The sequence below is a fragment of the Tribolium castaneum genome, chromosome 4 (assembly GCF_031307605.1).
Source record: "Tribolium castaneum strain GA2 chromosome 4, icTriCast1.1, whole genome shotgun sequence".
NCBI classification, from domain to species: Eukaryota; Metazoa; Arthropoda; class Insecta; order Coleoptera; family Tenebrionidae; genus Tribolium; species Tribolium castaneum.
Window position 1 is genome coordinate 11,235,039 of NC_087397.1, and position 20,363 is coordinate 11,255,401.

General features: G+C 34.7%; 1 protein-coding gene across 1 annotated transcript in view; it reads left to right on the forward strand.

Annotated features, from left to right (window-relative positions):
- Positions 1–19,933, forward strand: part of Su(var)3-3 (Suppressor of variegation 3-3) — a 106,371-nt gene extending 86,438 nt beyond the window's left edge. Inside the window, exons 5-7 of the mRNA XM_008202676.3 lie at positions 12,472–12,624; positions 18,616–18,961; positions 19,011–19,933. Coding sequence (XP_008200898.2) covers positions 12,472–12,624; positions 18,616–18,961; positions 19,011–19,359 — 848 coding nt within the window. The 3' untranslated portion in view covers positions 19,360–19,933. The remainder of the gene's footprint in view (positions 1–12,471; positions 12,625–18,615; positions 18,962–19,010) is intronic.
- The last annotated feature ends 430 nt before the right edge of the window (positions 19,934–20,363 follow it).

Genomic DNA, 20,363 nt, shown 5'->3' on the forward strand with positions numbered 1-20,363 from the left:
CCTAGATGTTCAGTTTCGGCTTTATCAATAACTTTTGATGTCCAACATTTGTTTTCAAAATAAATCCCCGCGTTAATTTATTCGTGTAAGAGGAGACAAACGAACGAATGCGACGCGCGACCGCCCATCTGTCTTCCCTCGGCGACAATAAATTTCTCATTAATCATACTCTAATCGCTTTTCGAGGAGCAAACGCAACCAAACCAATTTTCCAAAAAATTTCTGCATTTAATAATGATTTATGAACAGTGAAAGTTGGATTTTTGTATAGTCTGAAAAATCAAGGCTCGGTAATTATTTTCTGTAGTTGCGTACGACGTATGTAAAGTATTCAATTTATCTCAGATAGAAACCATTATTAGTTTTGTAATTGCTTGCACCTGTTTAATGATAGTGAAGATTAATAACGCTCAATGACATTTGAGGCATTTTTCCAAAATCGAACAAGTTTCTGGGATTATTAATCTTACCAACACCTAGGTAAAGGTTGTTTTCGTGGTTTATAAAAATTGAGTCTCTTCAGTTGTTTACTTTCGGCCTAACCAACGTCAGGAGTTTTAACAGCAAAGTTGAGATTATAGAATTATGTCTTATGGTCGCTGTAAAAACCTCAAGGGGAGTTTCGTAATTTGGGCTCCGTGTTATTGTGGTCCCATTTCGTTATACATTACTTGATTCGTCCGGTCGATGGGGCGCCCAATGTACAGGAATGAACGGTAGATGTATTAGGGGGCGGTTAACGTCTCACCATCCCACTGTAACTTTGTAATTACGGTCGCATTAAGCTGACGTTTTCAAAGAGATGACTTAGAGCAACCGCCCGGGACCGTGCACCACTTACGTTTCTATTTAGTTTCCAAATTGAGTTGTGCCAACTTGTCGGCTCCTTGAAGAGGCCTCAATGTTCTTGGGGATTATTCGACCTCAAGACGTGGAACCGTAACAGGATATTCCTGCGGGCTTAGTGCTACTGCGAAGTGCAAACTACACATGAATTAAATTCTTAGTGTCAGAGTTTTGGACGTAAAAAATTGCCGGGTTTTTCAGTCATTTTGGTCTCACCAAAGCGGACGAAAAGTTAATGAAAACAATGACAAAGCGCATTGCTCAATTATCACGGTCACGAGTATCACTTCCTTTCCATTATCCCAATATAACGCAGGAATTTTCTGGTCAGATCATATTATAACTGCTTTATTTCCATTAAATTTGAACAAATCAATTTTAGAGAAAAAATTGTCTGCCCTAGAAGTTTATGCGAGATCCTACAACATTATCAGCTTTTATTACGAAGCAACAACATCTTGTTGGCATTTATGTGCAAAACTTTGTGGCAGGTTTAATATCGGGGAAAAAATCACACCACAAGCCTAAGTTTATCGCCTTATTTTATAGTTACATCGTTCTGGAGCGTCGATTTTTATTGCCCTTTGTAATTATCGAGATTACGGAGTTTTCGCAGACGTAAAAAAATTCAGCTTAGTGTTGTCTTCATCTAATAAAACACCCTCGATGACGGTCGTAAGTTATGCATTTTATTATCGGTGTCGCCCGTAACAATGATATGATAAATGAGCTACAAGGAGCCGTAAACAGCGGAATCTCGACCATAAAATAACGCTCTCTGAGCTTTCCTATCCGTGCGTATTCTGCAAAGCTCTTATCTGTCAACGGCTGTGATAAATAAGGGAGCGTCAGTTATTAACAAATAATTTCCCGCGGGGCCATAATCAAATTGTCTCTAATTTTTATCTCAGACTACAGACATTTTTCGTTTGCTTTGAATTTGAATGCAGGACCGATTTTCCTGCCATATCTCTAATAATATCTCTGTGTCGGTAGCACGATAGCATCGTGGGGATTAGGGCTACCGATATCTGGCGGTACTGTCATCAGGCTGTTCAGTCCGAGGACAGGTGGCAGGCCCAAAACGGCCTCGTTTTCATCCTGCTGCTTATTGTTACTTCATCATTGGGCAATAAATTATATTTAAGAGGGTGGGAAGCTTTTAATCCTCTGAGGTCAAGAGCCACTTGTTTGCCTGCTTGGGGGATAGGGTTGATAAAAACTGAGAAAGGCATGTAAAATGAATTAATGAGAACAATTTTTGTGTTTTTAGCGGTAATTGTAATCCAATGTTAAATCCAAAAATTGAATTGAGTCTTTTAGACATCTGGAATTTGCTTTAACGGAACACTTTTATGTGAAAAAGTTGATACAGTAAAACCTTCCTTAATGGACACCTCCGAATAACGGACATTTCTTTACAACGGACATTTTTGTAGGAACATAACAAAAGCAGTGAAAAATAATGTAAAAAACCTCTCTACAATGCAAGTGTAGAGGACAAAAAAATTGCCAATTACCATAATATCATATATTTGCCTCTTACAAAGGACAGACCGAAAGAAGAGTGATGCAAAAAACAAACATTTGTTTCAAGGATGTTGTAGAAATGGATGGAAAATTCTATATCGCCAATCCAGAATTAAATATTGACCAGTGTATGAAATTTTAAAAAAAAACTGATAAAAAGATTGATGATGACGATTGTATATTATAAGGGGAAAACTTGCGAGTAGAACCACAGTAAACTCATGTTGTCTGAATATAAAATTACGGCTCCAAAAATGCACCAAACACAAAATGAAGAGTTTAAGTAAAAAATCTTTTTAATTCTTTTCTTATTTCTTATTTTACAATCGTATAATTTTATCCTAGGGATAAATTTTGAAAAATAAAATGTAACAATTTTAATTATACTAGAAATAACTTATCCAGGGTTTATCTGACAAATGTAAAATCCACTCTTGATAATTTTAATTTTGTTTTAAAAACATTTTTAGTTATAATATACCTTCCTAATAATATAAACTTAATTTAATAAGAAAATGCATATGTACACAGTGTTCGTTGTTGAGAGGTTTTACTGTATTTTTGTATTAAAATTTGTAACAAATAGTCTAAAAAACGTGTAAGGGAAAGATGAACTGTGATGATACGAACACGACAAAGAAACTGGAAAAGTTATTAGGTTTTACAGAACTCGAATATTTATTTTCTTTTGCCGCCGATAATAATGATGATGATGAAAAGATGTGATTTGTGAACGTTTTGATTTCTCGTTGATCGAAGTGTTTGATTGTAGTCAAGTTTTGTTGTAGTTTTCGGTTTAAAATGATCTTTATAATTCGTTCGGGAGTTTTCTACTATGGTAGCGCTCAGCTCCGTTTGCGTGTGCGTCATCTGACATTTCTGTCACTACGTTTACATAGCAGGGTCATAGCGGTGACAAACTATCAAATATTTTTTGAGGTTACGAAGTGTTTAAATTATGAGTTGTTACAAAAAATACAGATTCACAAAACACGAACTAACAAACGCAGAATCAAAAACCTAACGAAACGCGAATCACAAAACACAATAAACGAACGGAAAATACTTGCGATTAACACCGATAACACTTTCGACAACCATGCGACGACGTCTATAATTTACTGTCAATGTCAGATTGACAAATTCGTGACACTTGACGGTGTTGTCGAAGTGCACAGGTAAATTAATGTTCAAGGATACCACCCCTAGATACCCCTTAGTTGTTTAAATTTGCATTGTTTTTGATAATTTTTTTACAGCTTTGTGTTGGTAATGAAAAAATGAAATTGATGACGCACACGCAAATCGAGCTGACCGCCACTATAGTTTCCATTTCTGTATTCTATTATGAACTTCTAGTGTTTTCGATTAGAGAAATCCTATTGGTTAAGTAATTTCTGGAAAACTGAATTTTAAATTCCAATTGACGAACTGTCAAACAACTGAGAATCTAACGGATATTCGGTTCCGTAAAAAAAAGGAAGTGAAGAAGTGAACTGAAAATGATCAGTAATTGTCAAATCCGTCAGTATAAGTCCAATGGTTAACGCAGTGTACCTTTTGACTCGGAATAGAGAAAGTCTAGATTTTTCCTTTGGTGTTTTATTCAAATTTCTAAAAAATAATAACAAACTCCAAATGTTTAAAGTTAAGTTTTCACAACTTTAAGCATCCATAACTAATTTTTTTTAATAAAATGCCATGTTTTATTTCATTAAATCGTTGAGAATTTAATTCTGCATCGATCTGTATTAACATTTTCATACTTATGTTTAATAGTTTTCAAGTTACAATAACTTTTTGTTGGGATTGAGAAATTCTTTAACTATGGTTAAAGCCTACGGGCTTTATCTCATAAGTTACCATAGAAACGAGAGAAAAAATGTAAGAAATTAAAGTTTTTAAACCAAAAATCAATGAATTGATTTTGTTTCCACAGGACGGATAACACAATTTTGAACAGAGTTTGTCGTTTGTTTAATCGAAATTTTTTTTATGGCGAACTATTCACAATGTCAAAAAAACAAAAATTACTTAAACATTATCACAGATAGGTGTAGGTAATGCTAATACAGATCAATGCATAAAAAATTCTCCTTCATCCAGTAAAATAAAAATTGAGACATCCCATTTGAAAAAATTAAGTTACGGTTACTTTAAATTATTCAAAGTTAACCTTAAAATTTTTGGGTTTATTAACTTAATTTTCAATTTTAAATACACAGGAGAACAGATATAGGTCTTCTATTTTAATTCCTCAAATATGATTTCGGAATTCCTAAAACTAAGAGAGTTACCGATTTTTTAAGTGTCAGATTCAAACAATTTTAAATATCTCGAAAACGGTTAACCTTTGGTATAGAGAAAGCTGATAAGAAGGGCTTTAAGATAATAAATAATCGAAAACCGCAGTAGAAAATATAGCTTTCCATTTAAAATAAGAAAGTTGATAGCGACTTCCGGTATAACCGGAAGTGCCGCCATCTTGAAATTATTTTCATTGAGCAGAACTCAACGGATTATGACTGAGTACCAACTTTCATTTAAGCATCTTTATTAAAACTTTCAATACTTCTAGTGTGGGTTTTAGACGGAACAGGCTGTACAACAATAATAAAACTTGCGAAAATTGGTTTGATTTTAATGAATTTTTGCCAAAGAATCGCCAGACAATTTAATTTTCGATCCATTTTGGTGAAATAAAATTATGCATCAATTTATCAATTGACTTGACAAAATTCTGCCCTCAAAATCCACTCTTATTGCTGGGTAATGTAATGAATTCTCGTTTTGTGTTAGTTTGAGTAATAATTTATGTTGGTGACAAGTTGGATCCTCTAGTTTTCTGAACGATAAGCTGTCTGCATTGAATTCCGATACCGTTTTATGGATTCCTTGCGACATTATAGAGCGAAGACTCCCTGCGAGTTCGCCACACATCCCGCGGTCTTACCGCTGGGGCTGCCATCAATCATCCACTAGCGCGGCCTTACTTTGGACGTGCCAGTACATCGACCCTCAAAAGCTCCACCGCAAATAATACGTTCCTGCTACCGTTGCCACCAAAACCGCATGATTTATCGCCGGCATTTCGGAGCGTTTTTATTCTTCCCCAATTATGGTAACATTATCCCGGCGTAGGACAACGTCCTTAATGAGTCCACGTTGAGATAATATTACGTAAACGGTGTCCGTTTTATCGATTTGATCGATCGATTTACTGATCCGAACGTATTAATGATTGGAGAACACCTCATTATCAAACAAATGAAGCGTGCAACAAGGACCGATGGAATCCTCTGCACTGTGTGTGATTAATTAGTGTCTCCTAAATGCAACTGATGGGGAGCGTGCTAAGGCCTTGGTCGCTCGTTTTCAAAAGCACGAGATTGATGCTCCGGTTAATCTATTAATTGGGATTGTCTGTCGGGTTCAATTTAGATTAATTGGCGATAGATCGGCCGATTTTTTTTTTTTTCTAAAACGCACCAACTTTTGATTGCTTGGAGAGGCAAGGAGATAATTTATAGTATTATAAAACCTAAGACAGACACTGCGTTTGATATGTTAGCGCTGTTGGGGTTTGAGGTAATCGTCAAAATTTTTAATAGACATTGGTGACTGTCATTTATGGTCCCTCTGGCATCGAAATTGGCTTATAAAACCATTAAAACAGACAAGTGGAATGCACCAAGCATAAAGAAGATTTGTGGTACCCTAAAACAACTCAAATTTGTCCGTTGTTTTTCAAGAGTGGCGCATAATTAAATGTAATGTAGTTATCGTCACATTTTATTGCACATGACTCTTGCTTTAACAACGTCGTCAACAGATTATCAAAAAAGCCAATGGCTTTGACTTGACAGATCTAGAAAGAAAAAAAGATGGTAATTAGCGGTCGTGATGCCAAACGGCTCGTTGGGTTTGATGTCAGTTGTATTATTTGACTACACCTAAACGTCGACAAAATCTAACGCTTTGGATGTGGTGGAACTATAATTATAGTGAAAAATAATAATGAGAGCCGGTTTTAATTCCACTACAATGAATTAAATTATCCAAAACGTAGCGGTGAGCACCTTTTGATCGGATCATATTTGAACAAAAGCGATCGCTCGGGCGGAATTTCATGGGAAATAATTTTGTTTGTGGGGAAAAATGCTTACGCACAAGAAATTGAAAGTATCATTGGCGAGTTATGTAGCACGCACCTACCCATTTTTCATTTTTATTGGAAGTTAATAATTATCAATAATGAGTGTTATGCAAAGAGTTGTAGAAAAATGTCTTAATTGGTAAGTACGTGCAGTAACGCGAAAAAAATCGGTTCGCTCTATTTGGTTTTATTAAAGTGATTGTATTCAGAAAGGGGAAATAAGATAGCGCAACACAGTTGGAGAAAGAATGGACCTGGTAGCTACAGGATGTCGTAAATCAGATGGATATTAGATGTGGGACCATAAAATATTGTACGACTTGACGCCATAATATACGAGTACTTCCAACGGTTTCATTTCTTACCGGGTCGTTTGATTATTTTAATTTTGAATATACTTTATTGGTATTTTTAGTATTGGGCACCCGGAAAACTAACCTTGTAAAAATAAATTTCGTTTTATGTCTTTTTAATATTCATTTTGTTATTATCGCATGTTTATGTTTTGAAGATTAAATTTATGCTCACATAATACAATCTCATTCTACAAGAAAATGTAATTATTATCTACACTCAGCCGTTTATTATTTTGACTTTTATGTCCAATCACAAGATAAACGGCAAGTTTAATTAAGGAAAAAATGTAAATACAGGACGAATAAAGATTTATTGGCAGTGCGAGTGGGAAAAATTAAATGTAAGACTAGCAGCAGACAACGATGTTATTAATTATGGACCACCCCAACGCATACGCAACACCTTCACAATTAAAAGCAGAAATTCGTTAATTACATAATTGTTTCGTTGGAACCGGAAACGTTTGCTTGTTGGAATTCATATTTTAAAGCTAATGAGTGGTAATGAAGTTTTGAAGAAAATTTAGAGATTTCAACACCTTTCCTGTCAAGTTAATCGGTATAATCCTTTACCAAAAAAGGACTTGTTAGTCCGATCATTAATTTTTATGATGGTGCATATAAAGTTCATTTATCAACAACTCTTGCCCCGCATTAGCACGACAAGGCAGATCCGGACTGGGCAGGTTTTATAGATTTTTTCATGCAAAATCCAAATTTTCACCTTCAATCTTTAATTGTCCGGTGTAGAGAGGTGTCCGCTAATCGGCGGTGGGTAAAGTCAAATGTATATTTTTTTGAGGAACACTGGTTTATTTGTGATTTTCTGTAGCAAGGTTATTTGACAAGGTAATAACAGAAACTGGATCGGATGTGATAATCCATTACACTACAAAATTAAAAAAATGCATTATAATATGGAGCTATGAAAGCACCACAAAATAACTTTTTTACATGATACTCATAAATAATTTTGGTTACACCTATTTTTGAATAGATTCGAAATATTTACAGCATGAGGAAACTCTTTATGTATATTTTGTGTTTTTCCATATACATCGCAACATTGTTTTCTGTGGTGTTAAGACCTTTTTATCACTTATCACATTATGTTCATCAATCTTCATATCACGTTTTCTGAAAAAATTTGCATTTACTCATCGATATTTTATTTTGGATTTTCGATATTCTCAATTTTCGTCAATTTCTACATAATCTGTGAAACAAATATTCGTTCTTTGCATCATCATACTTTTGGTCTGTCTGTTATAAGAGGTTTTATATTACATTGGGTATGGTAATTGGGAAAAATTTTATTATCCGCATCCGGTGTACAGAGGGTTCATTTTAGGATATATTATGAAAATTTGGTCTACAAATCTGAAAGTAACACCCTTGAGACGAAATGGGAAAATTTTGGACAGAAAATCTATTTTAAATAAAGGAAGAAACATTTTCAAAACTGTAGTTGCAATTTTCCGAAAATATCTTTAATAAAAATTAAGTTTACACTCTCCACTCCGAAAACATGAACCACATCCTCTGTCGTCTTAAGAATAATAAGGGTTCAGCTGAATTTAATATTAAAGCCTTGCTACTGACTTTGTTACAGTCACATAAATATAAAGGAAACTCATGACCATTTGACGCACTTTCCATTTTGGTTTTTCCTAAGAATTCAGCGACCTTCCAAATGACTAAAAGACCAATAATTAGTAAAAATTGTTTAATTGGTAAAAGAAAAATGCTTAGACGCAACAGTAGAACTTTTACTCTATGGCTAAAATTTGTAGTTTACATAATAAGTTGCAAAAAACACTGGTTTTACAACGCATTATGTACAACATTTTTTGCAGTTATGCCCAAAATTCAAAAAAGTAAATGAAAAATATTGACATTTCTGGCAGAAATTTCAAATTCTAACATATAAATCTGTCGTTAATGACAGTTTCATTGTGCAAATGAATTTTGTGTAATCTATATAAATAATAATTGCAAAATAGTATATTATTGTACCAGTTTTATAAGACGTTTTGTTGTAGCACGAATGGTTTTGGAGCACGACCGAGGAGTGCTTCAATGGAATGAGTGCCACAATTAAGTCCTATAAAACGAGTGTAATATACTATTTTTTCTACTTCCTATTTTTGTTCTTTGTTTTTTTTTTAGTTTAACTTTCAATGAACAATTTGAACAATTTGTGATACCAAAGTAGAAAAAGTAAAATTTTCTACCTGTCTGACAAACCAGTCCGGTCCTGTGAGAAGGATATTTCTAATTAAGAGATATTTCTAATAGTGCCGCAAATTCAGTTAGTTATTTTTCATACTTTTGTCAGTAGTCGTTGCGTAACGAGATGATTCTTTCAGTGCGAGTTAAATTTCTGATGTTAATCAAAACGTAGACCTCCTCGAATTTTATTTATTGATTTGCATTCTTCTTGGGTTGATTTTTTTCCTCTTCGGTAGCTGGTCGGCACACAACACTTGTACCATTTTGCTTAATCATTCAGTGCGGACTCCTAACGAGCCTAAAGTAGTGGCAGTGGCACGGAACAGGCGGTATGCGGTCCGTTAGCCAGCATATGAAATTAGGACCGGCCATGTCTTGAGTACTCATTATCAAGACCGTATATCAAGCAACTAAGTACACATGTCATGACGTCAAAAGCAGCAACCAATCGCCGACTCCCAAACCGTATAAGACAATGCAACTGGGCGGAGACCATGGCCCCAGGCCCCCCAACTCGTCCTCTGCCAAAATCCACCAAACTGATTCCTTGCTCGGAGACCACTCATTCGCACGGCAACTCTGCCGAATCCTAACCAATGACCCAAAAGCAGCGAAAACTTTGAAGTGATGGTACCGGATATGGCAGAGGTGCCATTATTTGCGACATTTTATGGTTATGGAGGCTCATTCACGAAACCTGTTCGGCGAAAGGGAGATGGATACCATGGCCCACCTTCCGTCGCGTTTCGCTTGTGGGGAACTATTTCGAAAATGTAGTGTCTGCACTGTTTGTAGACCTTGTACGTATTACAATTGCCGTTGCAGAAACCTTGTGTAACAAGTCACGAATTGCAAGATTTCATAAACTTTGCCGCTCTAGATTATACGGCACGTCTGGAATTATCCGGCAGCCGGAATGGCCGAGCAGAAAAATCCTAGTCGTGTATCTATATTTCTCTAAAGAATAGAGATCGACTTAAAATGATAATTTAATTCCATTAAGGATCGCGAACGGCGTGCTCATCCCGTACATCAATCTTAATTGGCAGAATAAATGATTGGCAATGCTCGCGGCCAGGAATGACTATTTTTAGTAAAGAAGATTCCATAAACAAGGAAATATTTTCGTATATTTGACCACAAACGCTCGCTCGTAACGTGAAATCAAAAACATTTTGCAAAAAAGATTTGATTGATTGTTGACCAATTTGTATCCAATGTAACCTGATATGGTGACGCGAAATTAATGCAAAACATTTTTAAAGGTGCCATTCAGGTCGTTGAAAGACATATTTGTTTGTAGTCACGTTCTATAAAGATGTAAAAAATTGTCAACTTTTTGCGCTTGTTATAAATATTAATGCGGCAATTCATTTGGCCCAAATTGACTCAAATTAATCAACTTGTTGTGACAATATATCACAACTTAAAATTAAAAATTTGATGTCTTTTGCTCGCAGTAGGTAGTTCACAACTCATCTTTTTTTATTTTACCTTTTCCATTCTGAGAAGTAAAATCTTTTTTTTTGGAGAATTTTAAAAAATTACATAATTTTGATTAAATATAGGATTTTTTTTTAAAAACTAGCCTGGGAAAAGAAGCAAAAATGAAGTTCATAGTCAATATCTCTGACATTCTTTGAAGTTTTATGGATTGAAAATATTGTAGGTGTTTGTTTGAGTAAGAGCTTGGGGTAAAGTTCAATAGATACTCAAAAATATTCGTGCCGGATTTGAACCAGCGACCTATGGATTTATTGTGTGATTTTGAGGGTAAAAAACTTGTAACATTTTCAAGCGTTAATACTATATTTCAGGATAATTTTCATTATTTATTTACATTTTCATTAAGTTTCATGCGATTACATTTGCTAAAATTTTTCTTTACTTGCCACGGTAATGGAAACGGCAATTTCATTCTTGTATTTGTCATTTATTTTTTTTTATAATTTCTGATGTAATGTTTTTCGATTGAGTCTCCGAAATTTTTTATGTGGGTATTATTCTTAAAAAAAATCGGTTACGTCTCGAATAGAAATATCGCAATTCGTAATGAAAAACAATTCTTTTCTTTACTTATAATTATAATACAAATAACTGTTGGTGTGGGGCAACAAAAAGGGACTATTATCTACCTATCTATTAAAATACAAAACAATAGAGCCCAACTTTTGTCTTATTGTACAGGGAATGGCAGAGCAATATTTCCTATGTGAATTTGTCATGATTAGACGAGTTAAAAACCCTTATATAATTTTTCCAAAAAGTGCATACTTTATAAATTTTTATTAACCCACTTGTTGAGAGCCACTGTTTGGCTTATGGTAATTTATTAGCAGTTAATTTTTTCACTAAAAAAAAGGAGGTGGTGGCGTATGGGCGTTTTGAAAATTTTTCAAAATTGTGGCTAATATATTTGTTTGTGTGGGATGTTTGAATCCTGGTGCTGACAACAGTTTGTTTTTTTTTGTAAAATTTAATAACAAAACACAAATTGAAATAGAAGAATAACGTAGTGAACCCAGCAGTTAGTTTACCTCTGCTGTTTTGTCAATAATATTAAAATTTTCGCTAATTTTTATAATCCTAGTTCAGCGGTTCTCAAAATTTGGGACTTTAATTTCAGAACGATTTTTTGGGAAAACTATGCATTTTTTATTTACATAACTTTTGCTTAATCGATTTGTCTTGCCATTCTCTATTTACCTTTAAATTTTTGCTAAACCATTTCCCAAGGCATTTAGGTTTGTTTACAGTCAAAATCATTAAAATAAATTAATACGAAAGTCACATTTACAACATTTGTTTTATTTTATATTCGCATCTGAACCCATTTTGTTTGTTTCATTTGTTGCGTTTTTGCTTTTTTATGCGATGTTTCTTCCTTTTTCCTTGCGAGCAGTGCATTATTTTGGATCGGCTCGCCCTCTGCGTAAATTCCCTCCTCGTCAGTTTTGAGTTTTATGGTCGGTCGATTTTCTCTCATGACGTTCGTGTGTTTGTTTAAGCTGCAATTATCGACCAGACGCTGTAATTACCTGGCTCCAATTAAAATAATGGAACGATGCCATGAACTATTAGCATTTCATTGGAGGGAAAAGAACGCAGAACGTGATCATTTTTTCTCTGTTATTACATACACACAACGTGCACACAATGCACGGATTAACGAAAATAAAACCAAAATTGGTCTTATCGCATCAGCATCTTTGTTGTAGTGGTTATAGAGGAGGATTTTTTATCATGTGGTATTTGGGAACTTGATGACTATGATAAATGGTGCACTCGCCCAGTTGTTGATTTTATCTAAACTATGAAAATTGGTGGTAACTGTTGTTTTTTCTTTTACAGTTCGCAACGGATATTCGTGTGTTCCGGTGGCCTTAGCCGAGGGTTTGGACATCAAATTGAATGCTGCGGTTAAGAAGGTGGAGTATAACAAGAACGGAGTCGAAGTCACTGTTTATAATCCTAGGATACCGCATTCGGTGAATACTTATCACGGTAAATATTTTTTTCAGCCTCTAGGGGGCAAGTCTTCCTGATAACAAGCCGTTCTCCACACGCTCATTACATTGCATTAAATCTTAAGTATGTGGTGAAGAAGCCTCGTAATTAGTAGCGATCTTCCCCGATATACGTTTACAAAGTTGACTCAACGCGGAGGTCGTAATTCAAAAAAACAATTTTAATTAGCGCCGTGGCAACATTATAATTTGATAGAACACGCCCTGTAAGCTATACTCTGAACTTGCCGGAAGTCGTAAATAAACAAAAGTAGGGGCCACTGACTCCGGTCGCTGGTAGCCGCTGGAGGAGGTGCTCTGATATGTCGGCTGCCATTGGTCGCTGTTATCATATGCAGATATGATATCTAACCGCCTCACCAATTAGATCGGTGTCCCCAGGGGGAACGAATGATATTTGTCGTGGTTATCGGCCGACGACGGGGGCGCCCCACCTGTATTATTTGTGCCATGTTTTTGATATTTGACCCATGCCTTCGACACGAAAAAGGCATTACGTGATTAAGCAGCTGCTCCCTTTTAGCTTCCCCTTAATTGAATACAATTTGCTTTGAATATTTAATTGCGGATAAATTCGAACTTAGCCACCGGAATCAGATAAACCATAAACTGCACGATAAACGATCTGAAACGGGATAAATTGTGAAGTTTTAATCAGCAACATGTCAGTAAATGGACTTTAAGTATTTCAAGTCGACATTGTTGTATGTCTAAGGATGCAAGGAATTTTATTGCAGCTCATTCTAGTAATACATCATCACATATTTGCACCTTTATTTAGATTGTTCTGAACGTGATAGGGATCACTTGAGCTTGTCGTTTATACGGACTGTTGGCTGTCGGTTTTTTCGATCACACTAGAGAATAATTCATGATAAACACGTGCTCCTGGTAGCACACAATATGTATACAGGTTTCTTATACCTAATGCATAATTACTGTTCTATATGGACGCCTTCGGTTTACCAGTACCATTGTACGGTTTGTTTAAATGGTCACATTAGTAGTGCAATGAAATTTTTTGAGGATAAGTTTGTTAATAATTACAAGTGACGTGAGAAATGGTAAAGGCGTCGCATTCAAACGTCCAAATTAATTTCTAACGTTTTCATTGTATGTGCCTTCCAATTTATCATAGTTTTTAGGACTCGGAAATTTTTAACTAACGATAATAATAGATGTCGTAAATTACATGATTCAAAATAACTAAATTTCGTAGGTTTTCTCATTCCAACGATGTTATCTGTCAAATAAATTTCCTGCTTCGGGTCTATCGTGCCGGTTAAGACCATAACCTTTCAAATTACGGGTCATAGTCTTCAAAATCAATTTAACAGCCGAACTAACGATCGTGTATGACAGTAAGACATATGATATTGATGAACGTGGCATACCACACACCTGTTAAGTTATTTTCCAAAATATTAATTATAAATAGGCAGTGGTTAGTTTGTGACGGAGAACACACAGTGCAAATTCCTCAGCCCCATAATAAATGTATCAACACTAGATACATCGCCTGGGTAATTTGTGTTTTAACAGTTTGATTATACACTTGGCTTGGATGTACAGTCAGAATTCCAAACTTGTCACGAACGCACCTGAGACTCAGTAATTTATTAAGATTATAGAATGCAGCTCTCTCTTATTGTTGCAATTGACATTTATGAATCTGATCTTTACCTCGAATAAAAAGCAGAAACATGTTTTCCACAAATTGGAAATTATGTTACAAGTTTGAACAGAAATTTTAAAACCAAACTTGTGTCGTCACTGGAGCTATTTGAAAAATCTGTCATTCCTCAAGATTTTTTTACCACTAATTTGTGATAATTAACAGAAAGTATGTACAATATGTTTGCGTCAACGTTGTCGACATTTCTTGAGGAAAATAGCATGCGATATTTACGGTGACAATGAACGCAACAGGTAGTCACACTGCTAGACATTGTAGGCACTTGAGGCATTATTATTTGCCACTTTACGTGTCATATACGTTATTTCGTATTCGCTGTTGACAAGCTTAAAGGCGTGGCGCCTCATTTTTCGCCGGAAGGATGCATTTTCTTGAAACAATCGCCATTGTTCGCCACTTGTTCAAACTATTTTTTTGTACACCGTGATTTCAATGGTTTTGCAGTCTGACAAGAGTAGCTATATCTCAAAAACTGATAATCACACAGAAACTTAAATATGTCGATGTACAAAACATTATTATTTTTATGTCATATTAAAATAAACGATGGGTAATTTGTTATTTTGTAGCTCCCAAAAATCGATTAAATAATAAATAAATAATACTTGTAGAATAGACTAATTGAAATAGGATACTTTTAAACTAAACCTTCGTTAAGTTATTTTGGCAGCCTTAGATCTGAATCGTCACCTTTTGCAATTTTTAAGTTTTTATTTAACTTGATTTGTTGTCTGTCTGTCTGTTTCATATTTTTGGAGCCAAATCTAAATAGGTTCCTGTTGTCCCAATGAACTGAAATTATGCATACTTACTTAATCTGCGCTAAATGTAGCTAACAAATGTCGCTATTTTTTAAATTAATTTATCTTGAACGATAGAGTATAGACACAGAACAGAGGTTAGAATGTTCTTTTAATGCTAACAGCTGTTTTCTACCACATACCTCTAAACAAGTTTGCACAAATCAGCAAAATAATGGTGTCATAATAATACGGCATAACAAAATCTCAGAGAAAAAGACGTTTAGACTAAAAAGCAATAAAAGAAAAAATAAAAAAGCTTTTATATAAAAGATGCAATACAAATTAGGTTTTTCAAATTTATTAAAGCTTTGGGAACGGTCATAAGTCATAACAATACTGCACTACATAATTACTTTCTTAAATTGATTACTCTTCCCAATAGTCCAGTCAAAATAGACATCAAAATATTGATAAGCTTGCAAAAATTTGCATAGAGCTGAAAATTGGTACAGGTCTTTAGGACACTATTACAAATAACATATCAAAAGTCCCAATCGATCCTATGTGTGCAAAAATATTCAAGGTTAAAGGTCAAAAGTTTTTGCAATTTTTCTCGTAAACGGTAAATATTATCATTAAATAGGTCAGACAAAAGTTATAGACAATGCAATTGTCTACAAAAAATGGTTTTATACTTTTTTTTCTACGGGTCACCATTACTGAGATATCGCGATTCTAAAAGTTAAAGAAGGCGAATTCTATATAATACTAGTTTTTCAATTACAAAGACACAAAACCGCCTACTTTATTATATAAGAAGATATCATAAGCAGATAATATTCCGAAATACTACTTTGCATCTACCATAGCTTTGCAAAAATTGTTTAAAATAGCGGGCCACACGCAAGCTGTTCTAAAGTTACGTGTATTTAATAGCTGTTTCAAAATTATAAAAACGTCAACGTCGCTTTTTACCAAATTATTTTTTTAAAATAAGATTGATAAAATTGTAAAATAGTTATTAATGTTTAGATCTTTCATTGAAAATATAATTTACATTAGCTATTATTTTTTTGAAATGCATGAATAATTTATAACAGCTAATTTTGAGAGAAAATGCGACGTAAGCGTTGTTATAGTTTTGAAACAGCTAATAGCAACAGTCCCAAATATGGGTAGCCTAGACGTGCATATTTAACTTTTAGAATCGCTATATCTCAGTTACAATAAGTTGTAGAGAAATAAGTATAAGAACATTTTTTTGTAGACAATTACATAGTCTACTACTTTTGTCTGACCTATTTACTGATAACATTACCGTTTACGAGAAAAAATGCAATAACCGATACATTTGACCTTTAATTTTGAATATTTTTTTGCACACATGGGATCGATTGGGACTTTTCATATTTTATTTGTAATTGTGTCATAAAAATTTGTATCAATTTTCAGCTCTATGCGAATTTTCGTAAATTGAAATGTCTATTTTGACTGGACTACAAAGCTTTTTAAATAATTTTAAAATCCTAATTTGTTAGCGAAAATATTGTCCTCTGATAGAAGAGAGTAGCTTATTGTACAAGTAAATCACGAACAGATAATGAACAGCTTTTCTTTACGTGTATTATACAACGTTTTTTCTTATAGGTACATCGAGACATTTTTGTTAAATTTATTCAACGATAGAATAAAAAAATCACCAATAGAATAAAAAATCACCAAATAGAAAAAAAGAATCACCAAGCGGCTACTTTCTTGTATCGAATTTTTGTTGTATGGCTTTAATTGACGAAATTTATGAATGAACTTTATTTATTTATGATATGAACTACTTTTAAACCCGATTTTGACACTGACAATTCTTTAAAAAAAACAGACCATAACTAAATTAGAGTTCCTTTATTGGGAGAGTTGAGACACTGAACGTCAAACCGAGCCAATTTTGTATTATCTGGATAAGGTATATATTTCTATCCTTTTTTATTAAAATTTTTGTTAGTAACTTATGTCAGAGGTTTATGTCGAAAATAATTTCAAGGTTATAATTTTTGTCAAATGCATAAAATGACATAATTTTACGTCAAATTTAACCAGGGACGTAGAAAACGTAGAAATTTTGGGATTGCTATTTAAAAAAAGAAAATAATTGAATACCTACCAATATTAATGTTCACATTTCTGAAATTTTTTGATATCTATTTTAATATTAAATACATAACTTAAAACATACTTCAGTGCTAAAAATGCTTTTCTTTCAGTCACAATTATAAGTTAAACATCTCGTCCCAAAAATTGGTCATCAAGAAACCTTCATATTTCCTGTCGTCTTTTTAAATTTTTTAAAAAATGATATTGAAGGTGTTCTCGTATGGAAAATGTAACAAAATCGTGAATTCCCAATAACTTTATAATTTGAAACAGAATCTAAAGTTCACGTAGATGCTAAAGGCGGCCAAGCAGCGACAGGTTCAACTTTCCTAAAAATTAGAACCAATTTTGGGTTCAAGTACCTACGTATTTTATAAATGCATAGACAAATTCCCAAAATGTCATAGATTTTGTACATAACATTATTTAGACAATCCACTTTTTCAAATGCTTGTTAACAATAAACGTAAAACTCGTCACGAAAGGTTCAATTTCTCTCTCTTTCATCGACGATTACCATTTCTTAAAGTTAAGGAAAAAATGTTTATGATGAAGAGTTTAGACGTAAAATTCTTGTACTTGCAAAGAAATCTCTTTTAAAATTTGGAGTTCATATAAAAAAAACAGTGAATTGACGACGACTGCCAGTCTAAACCATTTCTAAACGCAGTTAGTCGACGAAAAATGGAAACATTTTTTGATAAATTTATTTGACTTTTCACCAAATTTCAAGTGTAACACCACTGATTTCTATCCCAATTTGTTTTTTTACACATTCCAACCGACGCAAATGAAACAAAATTTCGAAAATTGACATTCAGTGTCCCAACTCTGCCAATATAGGAACTCTAAACTAAATGAAATAATGTACCATAGTAACCACTTGTAGAATAAAGGTGTACTACATCTACACGTACGTATGGAATAAGCAACAACATTGTTAATACCTATAAGAGAAACATTTTTTACCTACTTTTTAGTGCATCTTTTAAATTAAAGCTTTTTCCTAAAAAACATTTATTTTTTTTTTCTTACTATTAAAATCACACTGTAGTTTTGAAAATTAATAGTTTAACTGACATGCCACACGCAAATTAGTACCTCGTTAACCGGCTTATAAGTAGCTTTGCACGATGCTAATAGTATTACCAATATTTACTGCTTGCAACGATTATTGTTAGAGTTTCTTATCCGAGCGCACAGAGCGATTGTGACAAAGACAGCATAATTATATTTTCCTGAGTTGAATCGTCTAGAATTGATCTCTAAAGAGTTACGTTTAATTGGTCGCGTCAGGTGCAGACCGTGTGGATTATCGGTTTGTTGAATGGTTCCCGAGGGATTGTATTCTCAAGACCTGATTTTGGTTTATCTCTTGCAGCGGACGTCGTCCTGTGCACTCTTCCTCTGGGAGTTTTAAAATTATGCGCGTCACCAAACTCGTCCCAACTGAATACAGTTCAATTTTCGCCGCCTCTGCCAGATTGGAAGACTTCGGCAATCCAGAGGCTGGGTTTCGGTAATTTGAATAAAGTCGTCTTGTGTTTCGAGCGGATTTTCTGGAATCCGCAAGCTAATCTTTTCGGACACGTTGGAAGCACTACTGCGAGCCGCGGCGAATTGTTCCTTTTTTGGAACTTGTATAAAGCACCGGTTCTTCTTGCGTTAGTTGCAGGTGAAGCGGCTGCTATCATGGAAAATGTCACCGATGATGTTATTGTCGGAAGGTACGTACACCTGTCTTAATTAAACTAGTCGACGAAGGAAATTTCTTAGATGTATCGCCGTGCTTCGGGGCATTTTTGGCCAGTCTGGAGTGCCCCAACCGAAAGAGACTGTGGTGACACGCTGGAGGGCTGATCCCTGGTCGAGGGGTTCTTACAGTTTCGTGGCTGTGGGCAGTTCAGGCAGTGATTACGATTTGTTGGCTTCGCCGGTGATTCCCCCGAACAGTCAGGGGGTTTCGGGGACTGCCGGACCTGCGAGAGTGTTTTTTGCGGGGGAACACACAATTAGGAACTATCCTGCGACGGTCCACGGGGCTTTCTTAAGTGGGCTTAGGGAAGCTAGTCGAATAGCTGATCAAATTATCGGAAATCCGTGCCTTCCTCAACCGGCGGAATGAATTTTACGAATTAATGGCGTAGTTCATTAATTTTTGTAGAGTAATTATCGGTCTGACCGACTGATGTGTGTGCATAAGATAAGTAAAAACGCTCTATAAATTCGCCTTAATTGCAGTCTGGAGCGTCGTATTATAAAATAATAAGTATCGTAAGCTTGTAAGATAAATTCCTTCTGTGTTTTATGCACAATTTATGCGTCACGTAAATTATGAAGGGAGTATTTCATAAAAAACGTTACAATTCCAATAGAGCGATTATTATTAATCCAAACGAAAGTGGATCACGATCATCCTCAATAATTGCAACAGTGGTATATAAATCTTGCATGGTTACAAAGCGATGTTAACTGTAAATAGCAGAGGTAATTTATCTTCAATTGGACATTTGCATTGTTAATTTTCCGAATTCCGTGCTTGAAAGTGATAATTTGTTGTTAAGATCAAATTTGTTATCAGGTAATCAAGTTAGTACAAATTTTTGTTACGTGAGAAGTGCACTCGTCTTGGCTGTTGTGGTGCTTTTTTAATTTAACGCTTTTGGAAATAAATCGTGAATGACACGAAATATATTGAAGTTTTTGCATTGTGCAGAAAAACGCCCATCCTTCATCCTATTAATAATGCGTTCCTTGTACCGAATAAATCACTGCCTGCACTTCGTATTTCTCAATTTGTTTCGCCTGGAGTTTACCAATTTACAGTTTATCTTGGTTAGCGTCACCTTGAAGGTGTGCAATCGAGGGCGCGAGATCCTCCAAACAATCTCGGAATCGCCGCATTTAACAAATTGGCAAAAACAAGTGTCAGATAATTGTGACCGTCGTAAACAAACAGCAATTAATTCCACTTGTATTGTTTCGGTCTAGGTGGTTGGTTTGACTGGCGGCTGCTTGACTGGAATGGTAAGTTCATTAGTTATGTAAATCGAATTCGCTTTTAAATAATGATTTACTGCTCTCGAAGTCTGATGGTAACTGGATAAGGAAAGTTTTCGGATGGCCACG